General features: G+C 35.9%; 1 protein-coding gene and 1 non-coding gene across 2 annotated transcripts; both read right to left on the bottom strand.

Moving 5' to 3' along the window:
- Positions 1 to 2,799: 2,799 nt before the first annotated feature.
- Positions 2,800 to 15,242, bottom strand: LOC146157271 (gamma-aminobutyric acid receptor subunit rho-2-like). The gene is made up of 13 exons (XM_083388153.1): positions 15,188 to 15,242; positions 14,466 to 14,594; positions 13,650 to 13,717; positions 12,586 to 12,709; positions 11,611 to 11,713; positions 11,075 to 11,157; positions 8,574 to 8,738; positions 7,744 to 7,896; positions 7,372 to 7,433; positions 6,056 to 6,214; positions 5,331 to 5,398; positions 4,014 to 4,158; positions 2,800 to 2,973 (listed from the first exon to the last, which is right to left on the bottom strand). Exons 1-13 carry the CDS (start codon positions 15,240 to 15,242, stop codon positions 2,800 to 2,802), a joined length of 1,488 nt encoding a protein of 495 aa, XP_083244279.1.
- On the bottom strand, positions 10,764 to 10,838 carry Trnaa-ggc (transfer RNA alanine (anticodon GGC)). The gene has a single exon. It is a non-coding gene; the product is annotated as a tRNA-Ala (tRNA).
- Positions 15,243 to 15,442: the final 200 nt, after the last annotated feature.

The following is a 15,442-nucleotide window of genomic DNA, read 5'->3' as shown; positions in this document are numbered from 1 at the left end:
AAAAGAACTTAAGTCCAAGTCAGGTCATCCGTAAAAGAACTCAAGTCCAAGTCAAGTCTTTTTGAATAAATAACAAGTCAAGTCTAAGTTAGGGCAAATTAATTCCAAGTTAATTCCTTGTCACAAAATACAACTTTAAACTCTTAAAATTGATACATTCTTCCGATTGTGAGTAACTTCTTTTCCAGGAATAACGCAAAATGCAACTTATTGCAAGCAAATCTTTTACGTGCAAAACTCAAGATAAATAATCCAATTTTGGAAAAAATATCCTTAATGAGAAAACATTATTTCAACCCGAGTCATTGGCAAAAACACTTAAGTCAAGTAATTTGCCAAGAAGACTCAAGTCAAGTCATTTTGCCCAAAAGACTTTAGTCAAGTCAAGTCATTTGAAAAAAGTGACTTAAAATCACGTAAGTCAAGTCACAACACTCATTGGTAACCCTGAAGACTGTGGTGCTTACAGTAGTGTTAACCCCTAAACGCAGGCCTATTAGAGACTGAATAGTGACAAGATGTACTTTCTCCCTAACATTTTTATAGCGTCTTTGGGCAAGGTGTGTGAAGCAATTAATGTTCTCCCATTTAACATTTATATAAATCTGGTAACCGGAACGTATAAAGTAGTTCTATGAGTCATTTTTATATCTTGGTAAATCCATGAAAGAATTTTCATTTGATATTGGTTAACTTTTAATAACGTACACGATTTTACAATATAAAATCTCCGGATGCGAACTAGCTTTGTCCTTTAGTGGGATAAACGTGTGTTTTCCATTGTTGAATTGTTTGCGATTTAACTTAATTAAAGAATCTTTTCACAACGTTTTTTTTTTTCTAAAATCATTATTTATTGCGTATATAACACATTGGATAGAACAAACGTAACGCCATGCGTATACTAGACACTAGTGTATAGATAATAATGTAAAACTTTACCAACGACAAAAAGGTTGTATTAGAAAGCGATAAAGCGGAAAGAATTTTCTAATAAAACCAAAAAAGAGACATGAAATGAAAAAGCAATAACGGAAAGTTTTTCGCCTTTTTTTTCTTAAAACTAAAAACTACTAAAAATACCTAAAACTCACAGTGATAACAATTGCGTCCCACCTATAATGGGAGATGCTTTAATTTACTTCTCAGACACACTAATTGAAGGAACGTCTTAACCAAGATGACGTTGACTTATTTCGACCTTTTTGCCTTTAAAATTGATTATCAAGCTTCATTACAGATCCGCATAGTGTGCCCAAAAATACCCTTTAAAGCTAAAAAGGTCGCGTAAATCGACATTATCTTGATTAAGATGTTTCGATACCTGCTTGTATCATCATCTGTTGATGACTGAAATACATCCAAACCTAACTCATAAAAGGTGAAAAACAAATCTTACGACCAGGTATCGAAACGTCTTAGTCAAGATCAGTGGTTCTTAACCTTTTTTCTTTCGTGGCCATTTTCGTTGCACAAAAATTCTGTAGCCCAATAAATGTTTATGAAAAAAACAACTATGAAATAGGTTTAGAACAAAAAACAGCAGAACATGTTTCAAAACAGATTATTTCTTTAACCGTGCATTAGTGAGATACTAGCTGCTGAACAATAAATTTACATTCCTTCTAAATTCTTCAAATTTCCTTTCCCAAGCCATTGTTTCTGTAAAATTGAGTGTAGTGACACAAATGAAACTTAATTCTTAATTAAATCTAGCTTTATAAAATTGGTCTGTGGCCCACTCAAGATGTTCCCATAGCCCACTAGTGAGCCATGGCCCACTGGTTAAGAACCGCTGGTCAAGGTGATGTCGATTTACTCGACCTTTCGGGCAATTCATTATAAAGCTACATTACAGATCCGTACATAGTGTACCTAAAATCCCGTTATTTGTTAAAAAACTCTCGTGGCGACGAACATTGATAGAATATATATTATTGAAAAGTCTCTAGCATAAACTGACAAGTAAAACTCATAGTTAAAAACATGACTAAAAACAGGATCAGACGTTTTGTTTAAAAGGAAAATATATTTCGCCAAGTGGCATCATCAGTTCCTGTAAGAGTGCAAATAAATAAATAAAATCAGAGCGCAGCCATCAACAAACCAATAAAAGTAAACAATAAAATATTAAAACATGATAATAGACTAAAAACGCAATGAAAAACACTACAGCCTCGCTTTTATTTATTTATTTGTACTTTTACAGGAACTGATGATGCCACTTGGCGAAATATATTTTCCTTTTAAACAAAACTTCTGATCCTGTCTTTGCTCATGTTTTTAATTATGAGTTTTACTTGTTAATATACGCGTCAGCGGAGCAGTGATCGACTGGCTAAAACCTACCGACGATGGTTTTGGATTCTATAAAGATACACCCTAATGTCTAGTATAAATTGTTTACCTGCGTTTTCATTTATTACCATTGAGAAATAAATTCGAACAAGTAAATATTCCAATATATGTAGATTTTTGAAAATAGTTTAACAGCAGTTCAGTTTACTAAAATGAAACCAAATCAATAAGTGGAAGCCAATTTTTTTTCTAATTATAACTTTGCTTAAAAACGCCACGAAGAAAAAACTGAACGTGGTGAAAATTCGTTGCAAAATTAAAACAAACATGATTTTAAAATCATCTTTATCGCGTCAACTTGCAACTAAACAAAATGCAAAGTCAAGCCAATTCGGAAAGTTTCGCCGCCATGACCAAATTGCTTGCTTGCTGGCCATCGTTCCCATGACTACAACGGGGGATTTGCTAGGTCCTGACGTCATTCCCTGAATGATGACGTCATCAGTCTTCCTCGGCCGACTCGGCGTGCTGCGTCGATATGACGTAGTAGCCCCAGTAGACGCCGTTGAAGGCGAGAAAGGTGAAGAAATAGCCGACGCGAAAAAACACGTCCAGCATTGTTGCGTCGCTATTTGCGCAGCGGATTCTGCGCAGGCGTTGCCATGGCGACGAGAGCTAAACGAAAGTTGAAAGATCATTGCCCTGGGATGATTTTAAACCGAACCTTAAAATGTGAACATCGGTAATTCTTTCAAGTATTGCTGTCTTGCAAAATATTGAATTTTGTTCACTAAATACTCAGAATTCAGTCGCATTAGCATTAAAAATAAGCTATTCTGCCAAAATTGTGGATGAAATATCTGTATTTATTTCGTATTTAAGCTGATATTTGTTTTAAGTTGAACATTTCGTGTACTAAAAAGTTTCACGAAAATTAAACCCAATTTGTAGTTAAAGTCGAGCGACCTGTGAGCCCCTTTCTTAGTCATTGTTAAGGTAAACTTCAAGTCAAGTAATTTGCATTAAAAAGAAATGTTTTTAGTTGTTTGAAAGATTTAAGTCAAGACAAGCTGTTTAAATCGGCTATGTGCATTCAAGTCACGTCTAATATTCCAGTCATTACAACACTGAAAACAGTTTTACATTATTTGACCTGTGTTTGACTGATTTACTCGAACAAATTGTTTTATTATTAACCAAGGCGAGTTTTAAACTGAAAATGAAAGAGAGAAAAATGTAATTAAAAATAAGCCCAGAGAATTAAAAAAGAGACAAAGATTTTAGGCCTAGAAGCGCCCGTCCAATTACTGGATTGTTTGTAAGGAAGGTTTGGATATCCCTAACTGAGACTGTGGTCAAATACTTTCCTAATTTGGGACTTTGGTCAAATAATTCAATATCGATACTATTAAGAAACCTCAAAACGTTCTGTTTGCCCAGTTGTGAAACAAAAACAAAAATGCTTTATTGTTAGAAAACTTACTTTATTGCTATTAAAACACTTGCTGTTGTGGCTTGTTATATTAATTTGGTGTCGGATCGGCACCGATGTTATCCTAGAATTAAACAAACCCCGATGAAATACAACCACTGGCATTTGGGATTCAGGAGTTTTTGCCCTTTGTCAACCACGCTAAAATTTCATCAACACACTTCGCATTTGGGGTCAGCAACAGATTAAATTATTTAGGGTATTCCGGCTGTTAAACACCAACCTGGCTTTTAACGATTTTCACCGGAACCTTCTGTCGCTTGTGCTGGACAACGCTCGGCCGCTTGAAGCCGCTGTTGAGCTCGCGGTCGAAGGGTTGAGATCGATAAACGATCGACAGGTTGTCGCTAATCTGGTGGTGGCGGATTCTGCGGCCGAAGAGAAAACGTTCTTATGCCTTGCTCGAATATATAAAATGTTACCAAAGATAAAACAAGGCACATTTTGCCGCCGGGGGCGTGGACTTTAAGTCAACCGGATGTAAGTTACCCTAATTTCAGCTTTGTGTGAGTTGCTGGACCCCAATCCTCAGTTACCCATTCAAACACAGGGTAGCCTGTTGTAAGCCAGTTGCGTTAAAATGAATGGATTTAACACAAGAACACTTTTCATAAACAATATTGACAACGTCGCTATCGCACAATATAGATTAATGCAGACTTGGACAACTAGATAATTCTAGTTTTCTAATTCAATGAATTAGAGCAAAATGCGGCTAATTCTAATTCTAATCTAATTTGTGAATTGCTTGTGTGCTCTAATTCTAGTTCTAATCTAATTCGGATTTTACCAAAAATCCTACTTTGTCCAACGACATTTTTAGTCTCTTAGTAAAAACAAAGAATTTGAATTCAAACTCTTTGGTTGAAACTTAATTTTCACGGACTAAAAATTATATGCTATGCTAAAATGCTTAAAAGTTATCACACACATAATTGACATGCACATTCCTATTAAAATACTTCTCGATTTAAATGTAATTGATTGTGAATAATAAAATGTAATTTTAGTTTAAATTCTAGTTCAAATTCGTTTTTTTAAGAATTCGGTAATTCTAGTTCTAATCTAATTTGAGAAAACTCAAAATGATCTAATTCTAATTCTAATCTAATTTGGAAAAACTGAAATGCTCTAATTTTAATCCTAATCTAATTTTAAAAAGCTAAAATAAATCTAGTTGTCCGAGTCTGGATTAATGTCTACAAAGACAGGGGACAAGCCCCTCCATCAAAGTACGTATTAATTTACACATTTGGCGATATTATTAAGAAAGAAACAAAATCATATACTTTTTGTTAAATAAACAGCGATGTACGCCAATGATACGTTTTATGGGATGCAAATTGAAATAAACAATCTTTAAATTGTAAAGCATTTTCGTAAAGAAGTAAATGTTTAGGGAAAAAAACAGAACGGAATAAAAACTGCAATTTTTGCTATAAAATTAATCACGTTTTCGCTTAAAAGTATCACTTTTTAAACAACAACCTACCAATCGAAAACCCTGGTTATTATTGAGAAAAATTATACATATACTTACTCTTGGTTAAAACCGTCATCGAACGTTTGAGAGCCCATCATACTTTTGACGTCGGTGCTTCGAAATCGCTGTAGGAACAACAAATATTTTGTGAAAATATAATAAACCTGTCTTAACATCGTGACTTGTCGTTGCGTAAAAGACAACGTTATTTTTTTTTGTTTTTTATCGTTTCAAAACATACTGTAAAATGGATTCAGCGCTGACGACAACGCTAATTGTAAATATTGCGAATAAACGTTGCGACCACAGTCGTCCAACACTGACGTATGACATTGACGAACAGCTGTTCTATTGTAATACCAAATTATATTTATGTTCGCTTTATTTAACCTTGTCTTGATTGTTTAATTCACTTCACCTCACTTAGTTTGTTTTGTTGCCTTTCTATTTTTGCGTTTTTCACTTATAACCACTAATTGTTTTCCGCCTTTGTTTTATTGCTAAAGGACAATCCCTTAGTTTCAGCAGTGGCTGAAACGAAAGAACCCCGGAAGTCCGGTTTTGAGCATGGTGTGGTACACTGTATTTGTTTTTATGAGCAAGCGAGCTAGCGTACAGGAAGAGTCTAGTGTTGGCGTTCGCGCCATACCGCCCTACTTAATAATAAATACTAATGTTTAACTTGATTGCGACATTCGGTCAGTGACAGGCCGCCAAGCAGTGAATAAGATATGGCGCAACACTATTACGTCATAAGCTTAGGTTTGTGACGTCACACATGCCTGCTTGGGGCTTTCCCCGTCGGCGTCGGACCCCTCGCGGAGCGCTTCCCTCTTCTGTTTCGTCATAAGGAAGTTGAGGACGCAGAACTCGAGGACGGTTGAGAAGACGAAGAGGAAACAAACCCAGAGGTAGATGTCCATCGCTGTCAGGTAAGACACCTGGAGGAAGGAAAATTATAATTAGGAGGTGAACTATAGTCAAAAGGTTTTTTAAACTAAACAGCAAAATACTCTAGCGAAGCTAGCAAATTCAGGTCAAAAAACAAAGGTATCGTCAGTATATCTTAATTCCGAATTAGTATATCTTAATTCCGAATTGCGATATATAATGTATATATGTATATCTTTTAAGATCAGTTAATTGTATCTGACCTGAATCTGCTAGCTTTACTAGAGTGTTTTGCTGTTACTGATCAGGAATTAAGGTCGACATTTATGTTGCAAGGTTAAGGTGATTTCTATTTTTACAAATCCAATGCAACATTTTTAAACTCAAGGCTGAATTTTAAAATGCTTTTGTTTAAGGCCACTCTACCCTTCATAGTATTCTATACCAGTGTGTGCAAGTTGAAATGTATAAATTTAGATTTAACTTCCATTGTGCCTTGAATGGTCTTTACATGTATGGCGAGTGCATTAATTAAGAAGTTCACTGTCGCTTCTGTGACCAACTGTTTAAGGAAGATTTGAATATCGCTGTCAGGTCAGAGATCTGGAGTAGCGAAACAATAAACATAGCATGAATTTGCCTATATTAGTGTGGCTATACAGATGTCTGGTACTTGACATTTTAATCCAATGCCGATTTCTGATATTTTAGAGAACACGATCGCAATTCTATCAGATACCGAATGACTTCACTACTATTACCAAACAAGCAAAGCAAAATAGGTGAAGTTGAAAGGGTTAAAGTGAATTTTTTAAGGTTATTAGGCCAATATTTTCCTAAGCGTTAAAAAGCATAGTTGCCTCCTGTTATTATTCTTATACATTTTCAATAAATTTAATTTCCAATGGAGAAATTACTATGTTGGATAGCAAACTATGGTTGAAATTCCCATGCAAATTTGGTATCAGTTCGGTACCGATACCACCCTAGTATTGGATGAGTATCATATACGACCAATCGGCATTGGGTTTCGGCCTCGGTCCGATATTATCGGGCATTCCTATTAGTGGTTACTGACAGGGGGTTCGTTTAATAGGCTTATTGGTGCTGAAAGGTATTTTGGATTTTCTAAGATTCATTTTCTTTCAGTGAGTAAGTATTTGGACAAGAGATTGGTTCTTTATAAACTAAAATTTAAAGCACCAACCTTTGGTAGCGAGGACTTTAGACCAGTAATGATTGTTGAGATCGTAAGCACAGACGTAACACCTGAATAACATTGGAAAATTGGTGTAAATCAGTAAATTGTATGCAGACGATAGTATACGATATTTACAGGTGTCGCTAAAATATTAACATTTTACTATATTGTCGTGAAACTTTTTTAAGTAAACCACAAATGTTCAACGGCAATTATGCGTTTAAGGGAATACAAATTAAAAAAAAAGCATCTTTAAATTGTAAAGCATATTTTTGGCTAAAAAAGAGAACATTAAAAGGAAAAAAGAGATTGCAATTTTTGCTACAAAATTGGTCACGTTTTAGCTTGGAATTTTAACTCATTAAACGACAAGCTTACCCATGGAAACCCTGGCGGGTACAGACCTCGGGTCGATCCACATTCCCAGCCCAGCCAGTACCACCATAATCATTGCGGGGAAGTAGGATTGGAAGAAAACCGAAAGCAGGTATCTCTGTAACTCGAACCTAACCTGGAGCTGCGACTTGAAGCCTAAAAGTGTAAACGAAAATGCAAAAAGTCTGTTTTTTTAAATGGCGACGTCACGCTAGTGCCATTGACGTAAGTTAACGACTTGACTTCAATCGTAGTTAGGCCAAGTTTTCAAATGACTTTTTTATTAAATCTCGTTAAAATTGGTTTAAGTCATAGTTTTAAATGACAAACTTCATCTTGGTTATATATTACGAGTTAGACAAAAATGTTTTAGTAAGTTGGATAAATAAGCGGACTTCAACCAGTCATTTTAAGATGTTTGGGGTTTATTCATCTTATAACTGGCACTTGTACTAGCATTCTGTCCAGTATATTTTTGGTAATTTTATTTAGTGTTGTAAACAAGTCACTTAAAAATGACCCCAATCAAGTCCTTTGTAAAATAATTTGGTATTTTGAAATAAATAACCTAATTTCAACCCAAGTCATTTTGACTCAAAGACTCAAGTCATTAAAATTAAGGTCAAGTAATTAAAAACAGTGACTTAAGTGCACTTAAGTGAAGGCACGACTCAACCCATTGCAACACTGAGATAAACTAAATGTGTGTTATGCTTTTTTGCCCTTTGTGTGAACTTTTCGAGTTATTTTTGTAACGCAAGTTTTTTTGCAATATCATGTGTGAGACTATTTTATCCTCCCCGAACAAAAACCCTGGATCTTGGATTGCGAACCTGTGACTTGCGCCATGCCGGTCATGGTGACGTTTTGTGAGTGGTAGGTGTGATGTACGAGTCTGAACTTTGGCATGTTTGTCACCAGTCGCGTGTCCATAAAGAGGTCTTCCATGTTGTCACTTATCGTCCATTCTAGAATCATCTCCTCGCTACTGTGGCCGACTGTTCATAAAACAGAACTTTTTAGTTCAGAAGCACGACTTTAACTAAATTATAAATACGCTGTTGCTACCATGCAGGCATAGTATACTAAAAAGGAGCCATTCCTTAGTTATTTCACTTTGTGTGGTGTTGAGCGTGGTGTTGCGGCATCCCTGATAGAGCCATCCTGTATATGGTAGACGAAACGTTGGAGAACACATATAAGTGCCGAAAATGCCTCTTTTTAGTTTAACTAGTTTAATATATAATTTTATCGCTATTTGTTTCAGATGTCTTTCAGTGTCTACCTGTTGGCCGTACAACTGTGAGTACTGCCAATTTTTTTCCAATTTATCTTAAATAAATCTCTTAAGGAAAATGGCAGTTAAATAATAATTAATCTTTGTTATTACTCGAGTTTGGACTCTTTCGGTGGCGGATTATTTAAATATTTCGATGTTTATAAATTTTAAACGAATAAGCCGTCTTCCGAAGATCTGACGGCCAACTATTTAAAAAAGTATAGGCTGGTATAGGTTTCACACTTTGTGAATCACCTCCAGCGCGCTCGATTTTAAGGAAAAATGTGACTTTGAAATTCTCCGATAAGTCTAAGACTCTTAGTCATGAATAAAGGTTAGGTTTTCCTTAATAATATGTAAAAATTTCCGATCAACATCTTACACTCTAAACTTCGCGCTGCCAACTTCTCTTTGGTAATAAATCCTATTTTTTGTGATAAAATTACCCGAGTAATAAGGCCGATTCTGCACGCACGGAGATTTTATACAACAATGATCAGATCTCTTTGTTGTATAGACTCTAGTTAGTGCTTCCCAATCTTGTTTTCGTCGCCTGGTGCAGTTTTGATTTTTTAAGATCGGTTCTGAGCAAAATGTATCCAACACTTTGAACGTTGAGTACGAAATCTTGGCTTACATTAACTAAACTTGATCGCTTTTTCTCTTACAAAAAGTCCAACGAAGAAAATTGTGTCGCTAAGATCTCGCTTTTATGCTTAAGTTTAGTTTTTGGGCACCGCGAAAAACGTTGAGAAACACTGGTAGAATATGTGCTTTAACGAATAGGCGCTCTATTTTAATCCTTGTGCAAAGTGCACCTCTTTATATTAAACATAGAGTGTTTGATATTTGATAGTAGTTTGGTAACTGACTCGACAAAAATACCTGTTAGAGATGATTTACTTTTACTAGTGTTAGTAAAACTATTTATCAAAAGTTACATGAACGATTTAACATTGTTGTAAGGTTTGATACTTGCTGTTGAAGAAAAATGTATACGTTTGGCCGCCGGATAGCTGTTTTACCGATAAATTCGATTTGCCTATAAAAACGCAATTTTGAGTCACCAATTTAGGTAAATCGATTTTCATGACGTAAATATTTAGAAATGGCTGTTGGGCTAAATTAAAGCAATTAGAAGAAAATTTTACGGTTTGTCTGTCACCGTCCATCTAGCGCGTGAAGGAACTGTCAAAATCGTTACCATAATTGATCGGGTGTTGCAAAGCATTAGGCTTTGTCCTAATGGTAATCTCTTTTAAAACTCATTTGTGTTGTTTGCGTATTTTACCTGGTCCCCCGTGGGAAATATTTAAAATTGTGGCCACAAACCCGATTAAGATAAGAAGGTTTGCTTACTATAGTATAGTCTCTCGCTATTTCATCAAATAATTATACATTACTATGAACTAGTGATTAAGGGAATTGCTGCAGGGCGTGCGAGAATTGGAATATATAGATTAACAACGCCTTTTTAAAACATGAAATGTTTTGGTTTAAATTATATTTAGAAGCTTAATCATATTCAATGGGTTTTATGCACCTTTAAGAATTATTATTCAAATAGAACTATGAAACATATGTACACACATATATGTGTGCTTACAACTGAGATCTAGCCCTTCTGAAGCTGCTTTTTGACCAACGATAACGGCTTACGTATTATTAGTACACCGAAAAGCCATTGCAGACTCACCGAATCTGTCGATCAATGATGCAAGCAGAGCAGACTAGAAAAACAACTAGCCTGCAGTGAGGTTCGAACTCACGACCTCCGGTCAAGCCGGGACCGTCGCTCTACCAACTGAGCTATGCAGGCTCAGAAGGGAACGAGTCGAGAAACAACCATACGCCAATGCTTGCTCAATCTGTTAGTCAAATAGAACTAATGTTTAATTTGCTAGTAATCTTAATACTTATTTGAAAGCGTTTTGAACGGTACTTGCAACTAATAAAATATATTTGGTCGGTATATAAAAAAAACTACCATACGCGAATAGTTTGGCTAACCTTCAGTGAAAGAATTAAACGCGAAGGACTTAATCAAGAACTTACGGCTCTGAAACATAAGGGAGCAGCTTTCGGTGTCGAGGGGAAAGTTGTACAGGTTCATTTGGCACGCCACTGTGGTGGTTATTCTGCGCAAAAGTTACGAAATTAGAAACTAAAAAACACAACCAAAGTAAAACAATCTTGGAATGGAAAACGCGAAAAATTTAACAACTAAATCGAGCCTTGATTAGAATACAAAAAATAGAAAAGATATTTATGATTAAAAACAAACAAAAAATGTATTTCGGAAAGGTCGTTTGATTTTTTTTCAAGTAGATCTTTTCATTATTGATCAATTCTCGTTGTTATAAGATGTCGAAGTCAACTGATAGGTGGTTCTCTAAGCGTACAGTTGTAATACAAAAACAACATGCTCTTAACTATAGAGGGTCACTTATAAAACACCAGCATTGTTTTGTAATTTGTGTTAATTAGCTGACGATTTGATATCAGAAAAGTGCTTCTTTTGCAAAACAGACCTGATTTACGAACAAAAATGGGTTAATTTTTTTTTTCATCTTTTACAATAGTTGGTATACTTGACACTGTAGAAGATCTTTCCGTCGCTGTAAAGCCTCAGCACAAGATTGTCCACCGTCGTTTTGTGAACAAACGAGCTCTTTGATCCCATGATGTATAAATCTTGACACACAACAAAGACAACAAAACTAAGTCGATCAGCATTAAAAAACTAAAAGTTGTGTTTTCCATTAGATGATATTTCAACCTGGTAGATCAGGGTTTCTTTTTTTTTTGCTTCGCTTAAACCCTGGTTGGCCAGAAATTTAAAAAAAAAATGACGTCATAAATTGATGTCAAAATCAAATAGACGTCAGAGATATGCTGAAATTTCATCAATTTTTACAAACTGATTTAAGTAAAATGGAGTCTTAATACATTCAGTAGTAAAACGTTTTATTTTTAACTAAACTTTATATTATTTAAAAAATTGATTATTTTATTTCTTATACACTAATATTTTAATTTGGCCTTCATGGCCCCACAAATTAGTTCACGGGCCCCTAAGGGGTGAATGGACCCAAGTTTAGGAAGCCCTGTACTAGATAAAGACGGCATATTATGGTAGGCAATCGGGGATACTTGAGATAAACTTAAGCTGAAAGTTCTTCAGACAAACGCGTGTGTGCCAACCAACAAAACGTGATAAAAATGCCAGCATAAGCCAGGTCGAAAAATGCCTTTTAATATAAGGTATAAATCTACTGTTAAGCATTTTACATTTCCTGTTTTACTGTGTGTTTATACTGAAAGTGAAAGTTAAATGTTTTAGATCAGGATCTCTTAAATTCACGGCTTTACGTATAACTAACACACACAAAAACGGTCGACCGTTTAACCAATTGTTGTGCGGAAAACTGAAATGGTTTTGGTTGGCGGTTCGTTTTTCAGTCAAAGCATCTGGCCGACTTCGACAAGGAACATCATGTTGCCAAATTGTAGCGTTTACAATGACGACAGTATACGCAACGTAGAACTATTTGCTACTTGATTACCTGGTACCCACAGCTTGGATATGAGTCGGCTCGGCAGCACCACGCTCTTCATTCCACTGTTCGAGCCGTAGCGAAGCCTGTGATCTGTCCAAGTTTCGTGCATTCTCAGGGTGAATGTGAGGTCCTACAAGCGGTATTGCAAATGAGCAGCTTAAAAGGAGCAGCGTTGTAATGATTGAACCAATGACTCAACCTAAGGGCCTAATTCTCTGTTTTTAAATGACTTGAACTGACTTGTGCATTGGTCATTGTGTCAAATAATCTGGTTTGAAATTAGGTGTTTTTATTAAAAACAATAAGAAACAATTGGCTTGTTATATTTTTTTTGTCATTTTTCATTTAAATTGTTGCTCATAATCGAATTATTTTATTATTTTTAATAGTATACCGTTTTTGTCTAAATTTGTTTTTTTAATTACTTTACTTAGACTTAAGTCATCACAAAATGATAAGTTATATTGGCAGGGACAAATCTTTTTAATTGGTGGGTGGTAATAATCTAAAATCATGTCACAGATTTTGTAAAAAATTGAGTTTGTGAAAATTTACTGTTTATTATGTTGAAGAATACATTATAACTCGATTCTATATTATTTAGTCATCTATATACATAAAAAAGCAAATTAGGTCCGCCGGGTGACATTTTAAGAATCACTTTAAAACAAGATTTACATGAATACCGTTAGAAAATGTAACAGTTCAAGTTCAGATAAAACGCTGAAATGTTTGACAACCTTTAATGGTGTACTACTGTTAAAAATTCAAAAATTCCAAAAGGGGTTAAAAAAACAGAACTTTTGTTGCACCGGCCTACAAAGGGGTAAAGGTTTTTAGTTTTTAAAGTTTGTCGGTTTCGAGGCGTCAATTGTTCTTTCACGAGTTTATGACGCAGAGTGTCATAAAATTAGCCTGTGTAAAGTATATGTTTTGCAAAGTTGTCTGCTGTTCTGTCAATACAGATTCTGTCGAATGCGCAATGATATATCACGCCCATTGGTCAGCATCTGTATAATACCACGGTCGATATATGGATAAATATACAGCTTTACGCTCGGTTAACTTACCATGTTTTTCTCCGAAATGTCCGTGATACTTTCAATCATCAGCGAAATGCCAACTTTTATCGGTTGTCCTGCATTGAAATGGCATAGAATTATTCACGGAAATTTGCGCATATGTGACCTGTGTGAAACCAACCTGCGCACATTAGTTCGCAAGCCAACCCCACCACTGGCCTATAGCTAAATTTATAAAGCTGCAAAATATAATCTTGGTATTTTAAACTAAGGCGGCATTGCTTAAGATAGCGTTTATTCCATTTAAGTGTGATACGATAGTCAAATTATATGCCATCGATTTGTCTATATCATTTGTATCTGGGGTTGTTATAAAGAGCTGCAGAGCTTTCCGTTTTTAAACTTTTTTACCAACAGGTAAGATTGAGCAAGGCAAGTACACGCTCGTCTTGGTTATTCCCGCCATTTCAGTTTGCTTCAATCTTAAAGAAATGCTGCGTTTCATCGCCAAGTATACTTTATTTGACATTCACAGATACAAATCAGGCGTCAGACACGTTTCAATCAACGGCGTTCCGGTAAAAAAAAATGTTGTTGTTTTCATCTTGGCATGTCCCTTTCTTTCTCTTTCTCGCCAGGCCATCGCGCCATCTTCTTGAATGCATTTAGACAAATATTTCAGTGGCATATTGTGCACGACAACCATGACAAGTGGTTACTTGTTTTAGACGTCCTGTTATGACGCAACTTTGTGATGTCATCTTTAAAAATTTTCACGCATTCCGAAAAGAGAAATTTTCACCGTTTCGGGTAGAAAATCACTCTGTACTTTCATCCCTGATCGAGAGTTGAAAAACAACTTACCGACGTTGCGAGGTCGAATGCTCAGTTCGTAATTGTGGTCCCTGAACATCTGCTCGATTTGCCGCGAGATGGCGTTTCCGTGACTGTCCACTGAAACCGGTTGAACTGGAGGCGACGGCTCAGCGAACACTGTGGAGGTTAAACAAGTCATTAATGGCGTTAAACAAGTCATTATTGGTTAGGGAGTCAGAGCTGGACTTAGGACGCAATTGAGTCGGTTAATTTGACGGCTCGGCGAATACTGTGGACGAAAAACAAGTCGTGAAGTGGCTTCTATGCATGGTTAGGAATTTAGAGATGGATTTAAGTTGGTTTATTGGACTGACGTGAGGGATGGTACTCGCCTCTTTATAATTTTCTATCAAGGCGTGATGAGGAATAAGCCGATTCAGAAACCCTAAGTTAGGGTACATTTTGTTAACTTATTTGTAGGCGTTGCTCTTGAAAAAAATAAAGTATAAATGACAATAACAACAAATATAGCGAGTTCGCTGTGAGTTACATGTTCCTAAATATACCCCGAGAGCTTTCTGAGTGGCTCACCAAGATATTTGATCAATTAAGGATTTTTTTTTAATTTGTTTTTGTATTTCTGGGGGATTTTTTTATATTTGATCAATTATGGATTTTTTGCAAGCAGAGCCAGGGTAGAAAACCTACAAGCCTGCGATGAGGTCGGAACTCACGACCTCTAGCCATACCGGGACTGCCGCGTTACCAACCAGAGGGCAATAGAGATGCGCAGAGGAGGGCAATAGAGAAACAACCAGTCACCATTGCTTACTGCTCCCTGTTCCTATGTACCACTTCATATGAAAGGAGGTCTACAGTATCATTTCAAGCTACTGAAGGTTCATAGACAAGTGTGAACAACTGCGTAACTTGAATATATTATAAATATGATGGTGTGAAATGATTTATACGACAAAAATTTGGTGCCACAACATCTTTTTTGAGGATCATAATTTGAGGTATGT

The sequence above is a fragment of the Ascidiella aspersa genome, chromosome 4, assembly GCF_963924565.1.
Source record: "Ascidiella aspersa chromosome 4, kaAscAspe10.2, whole genome shotgun sequence".
NCBI lineage: Eukaryota > Metazoa > Chordata > Ascidiacea > Phlebobranchia > Ascidiidae > Ascidiella > Ascidiella aspersa.
The sequence above is the reverse complement of the archived record's forward strand: the minus strand, read 5'-3'. Positions and strand labels throughout refer to the sequence as shown.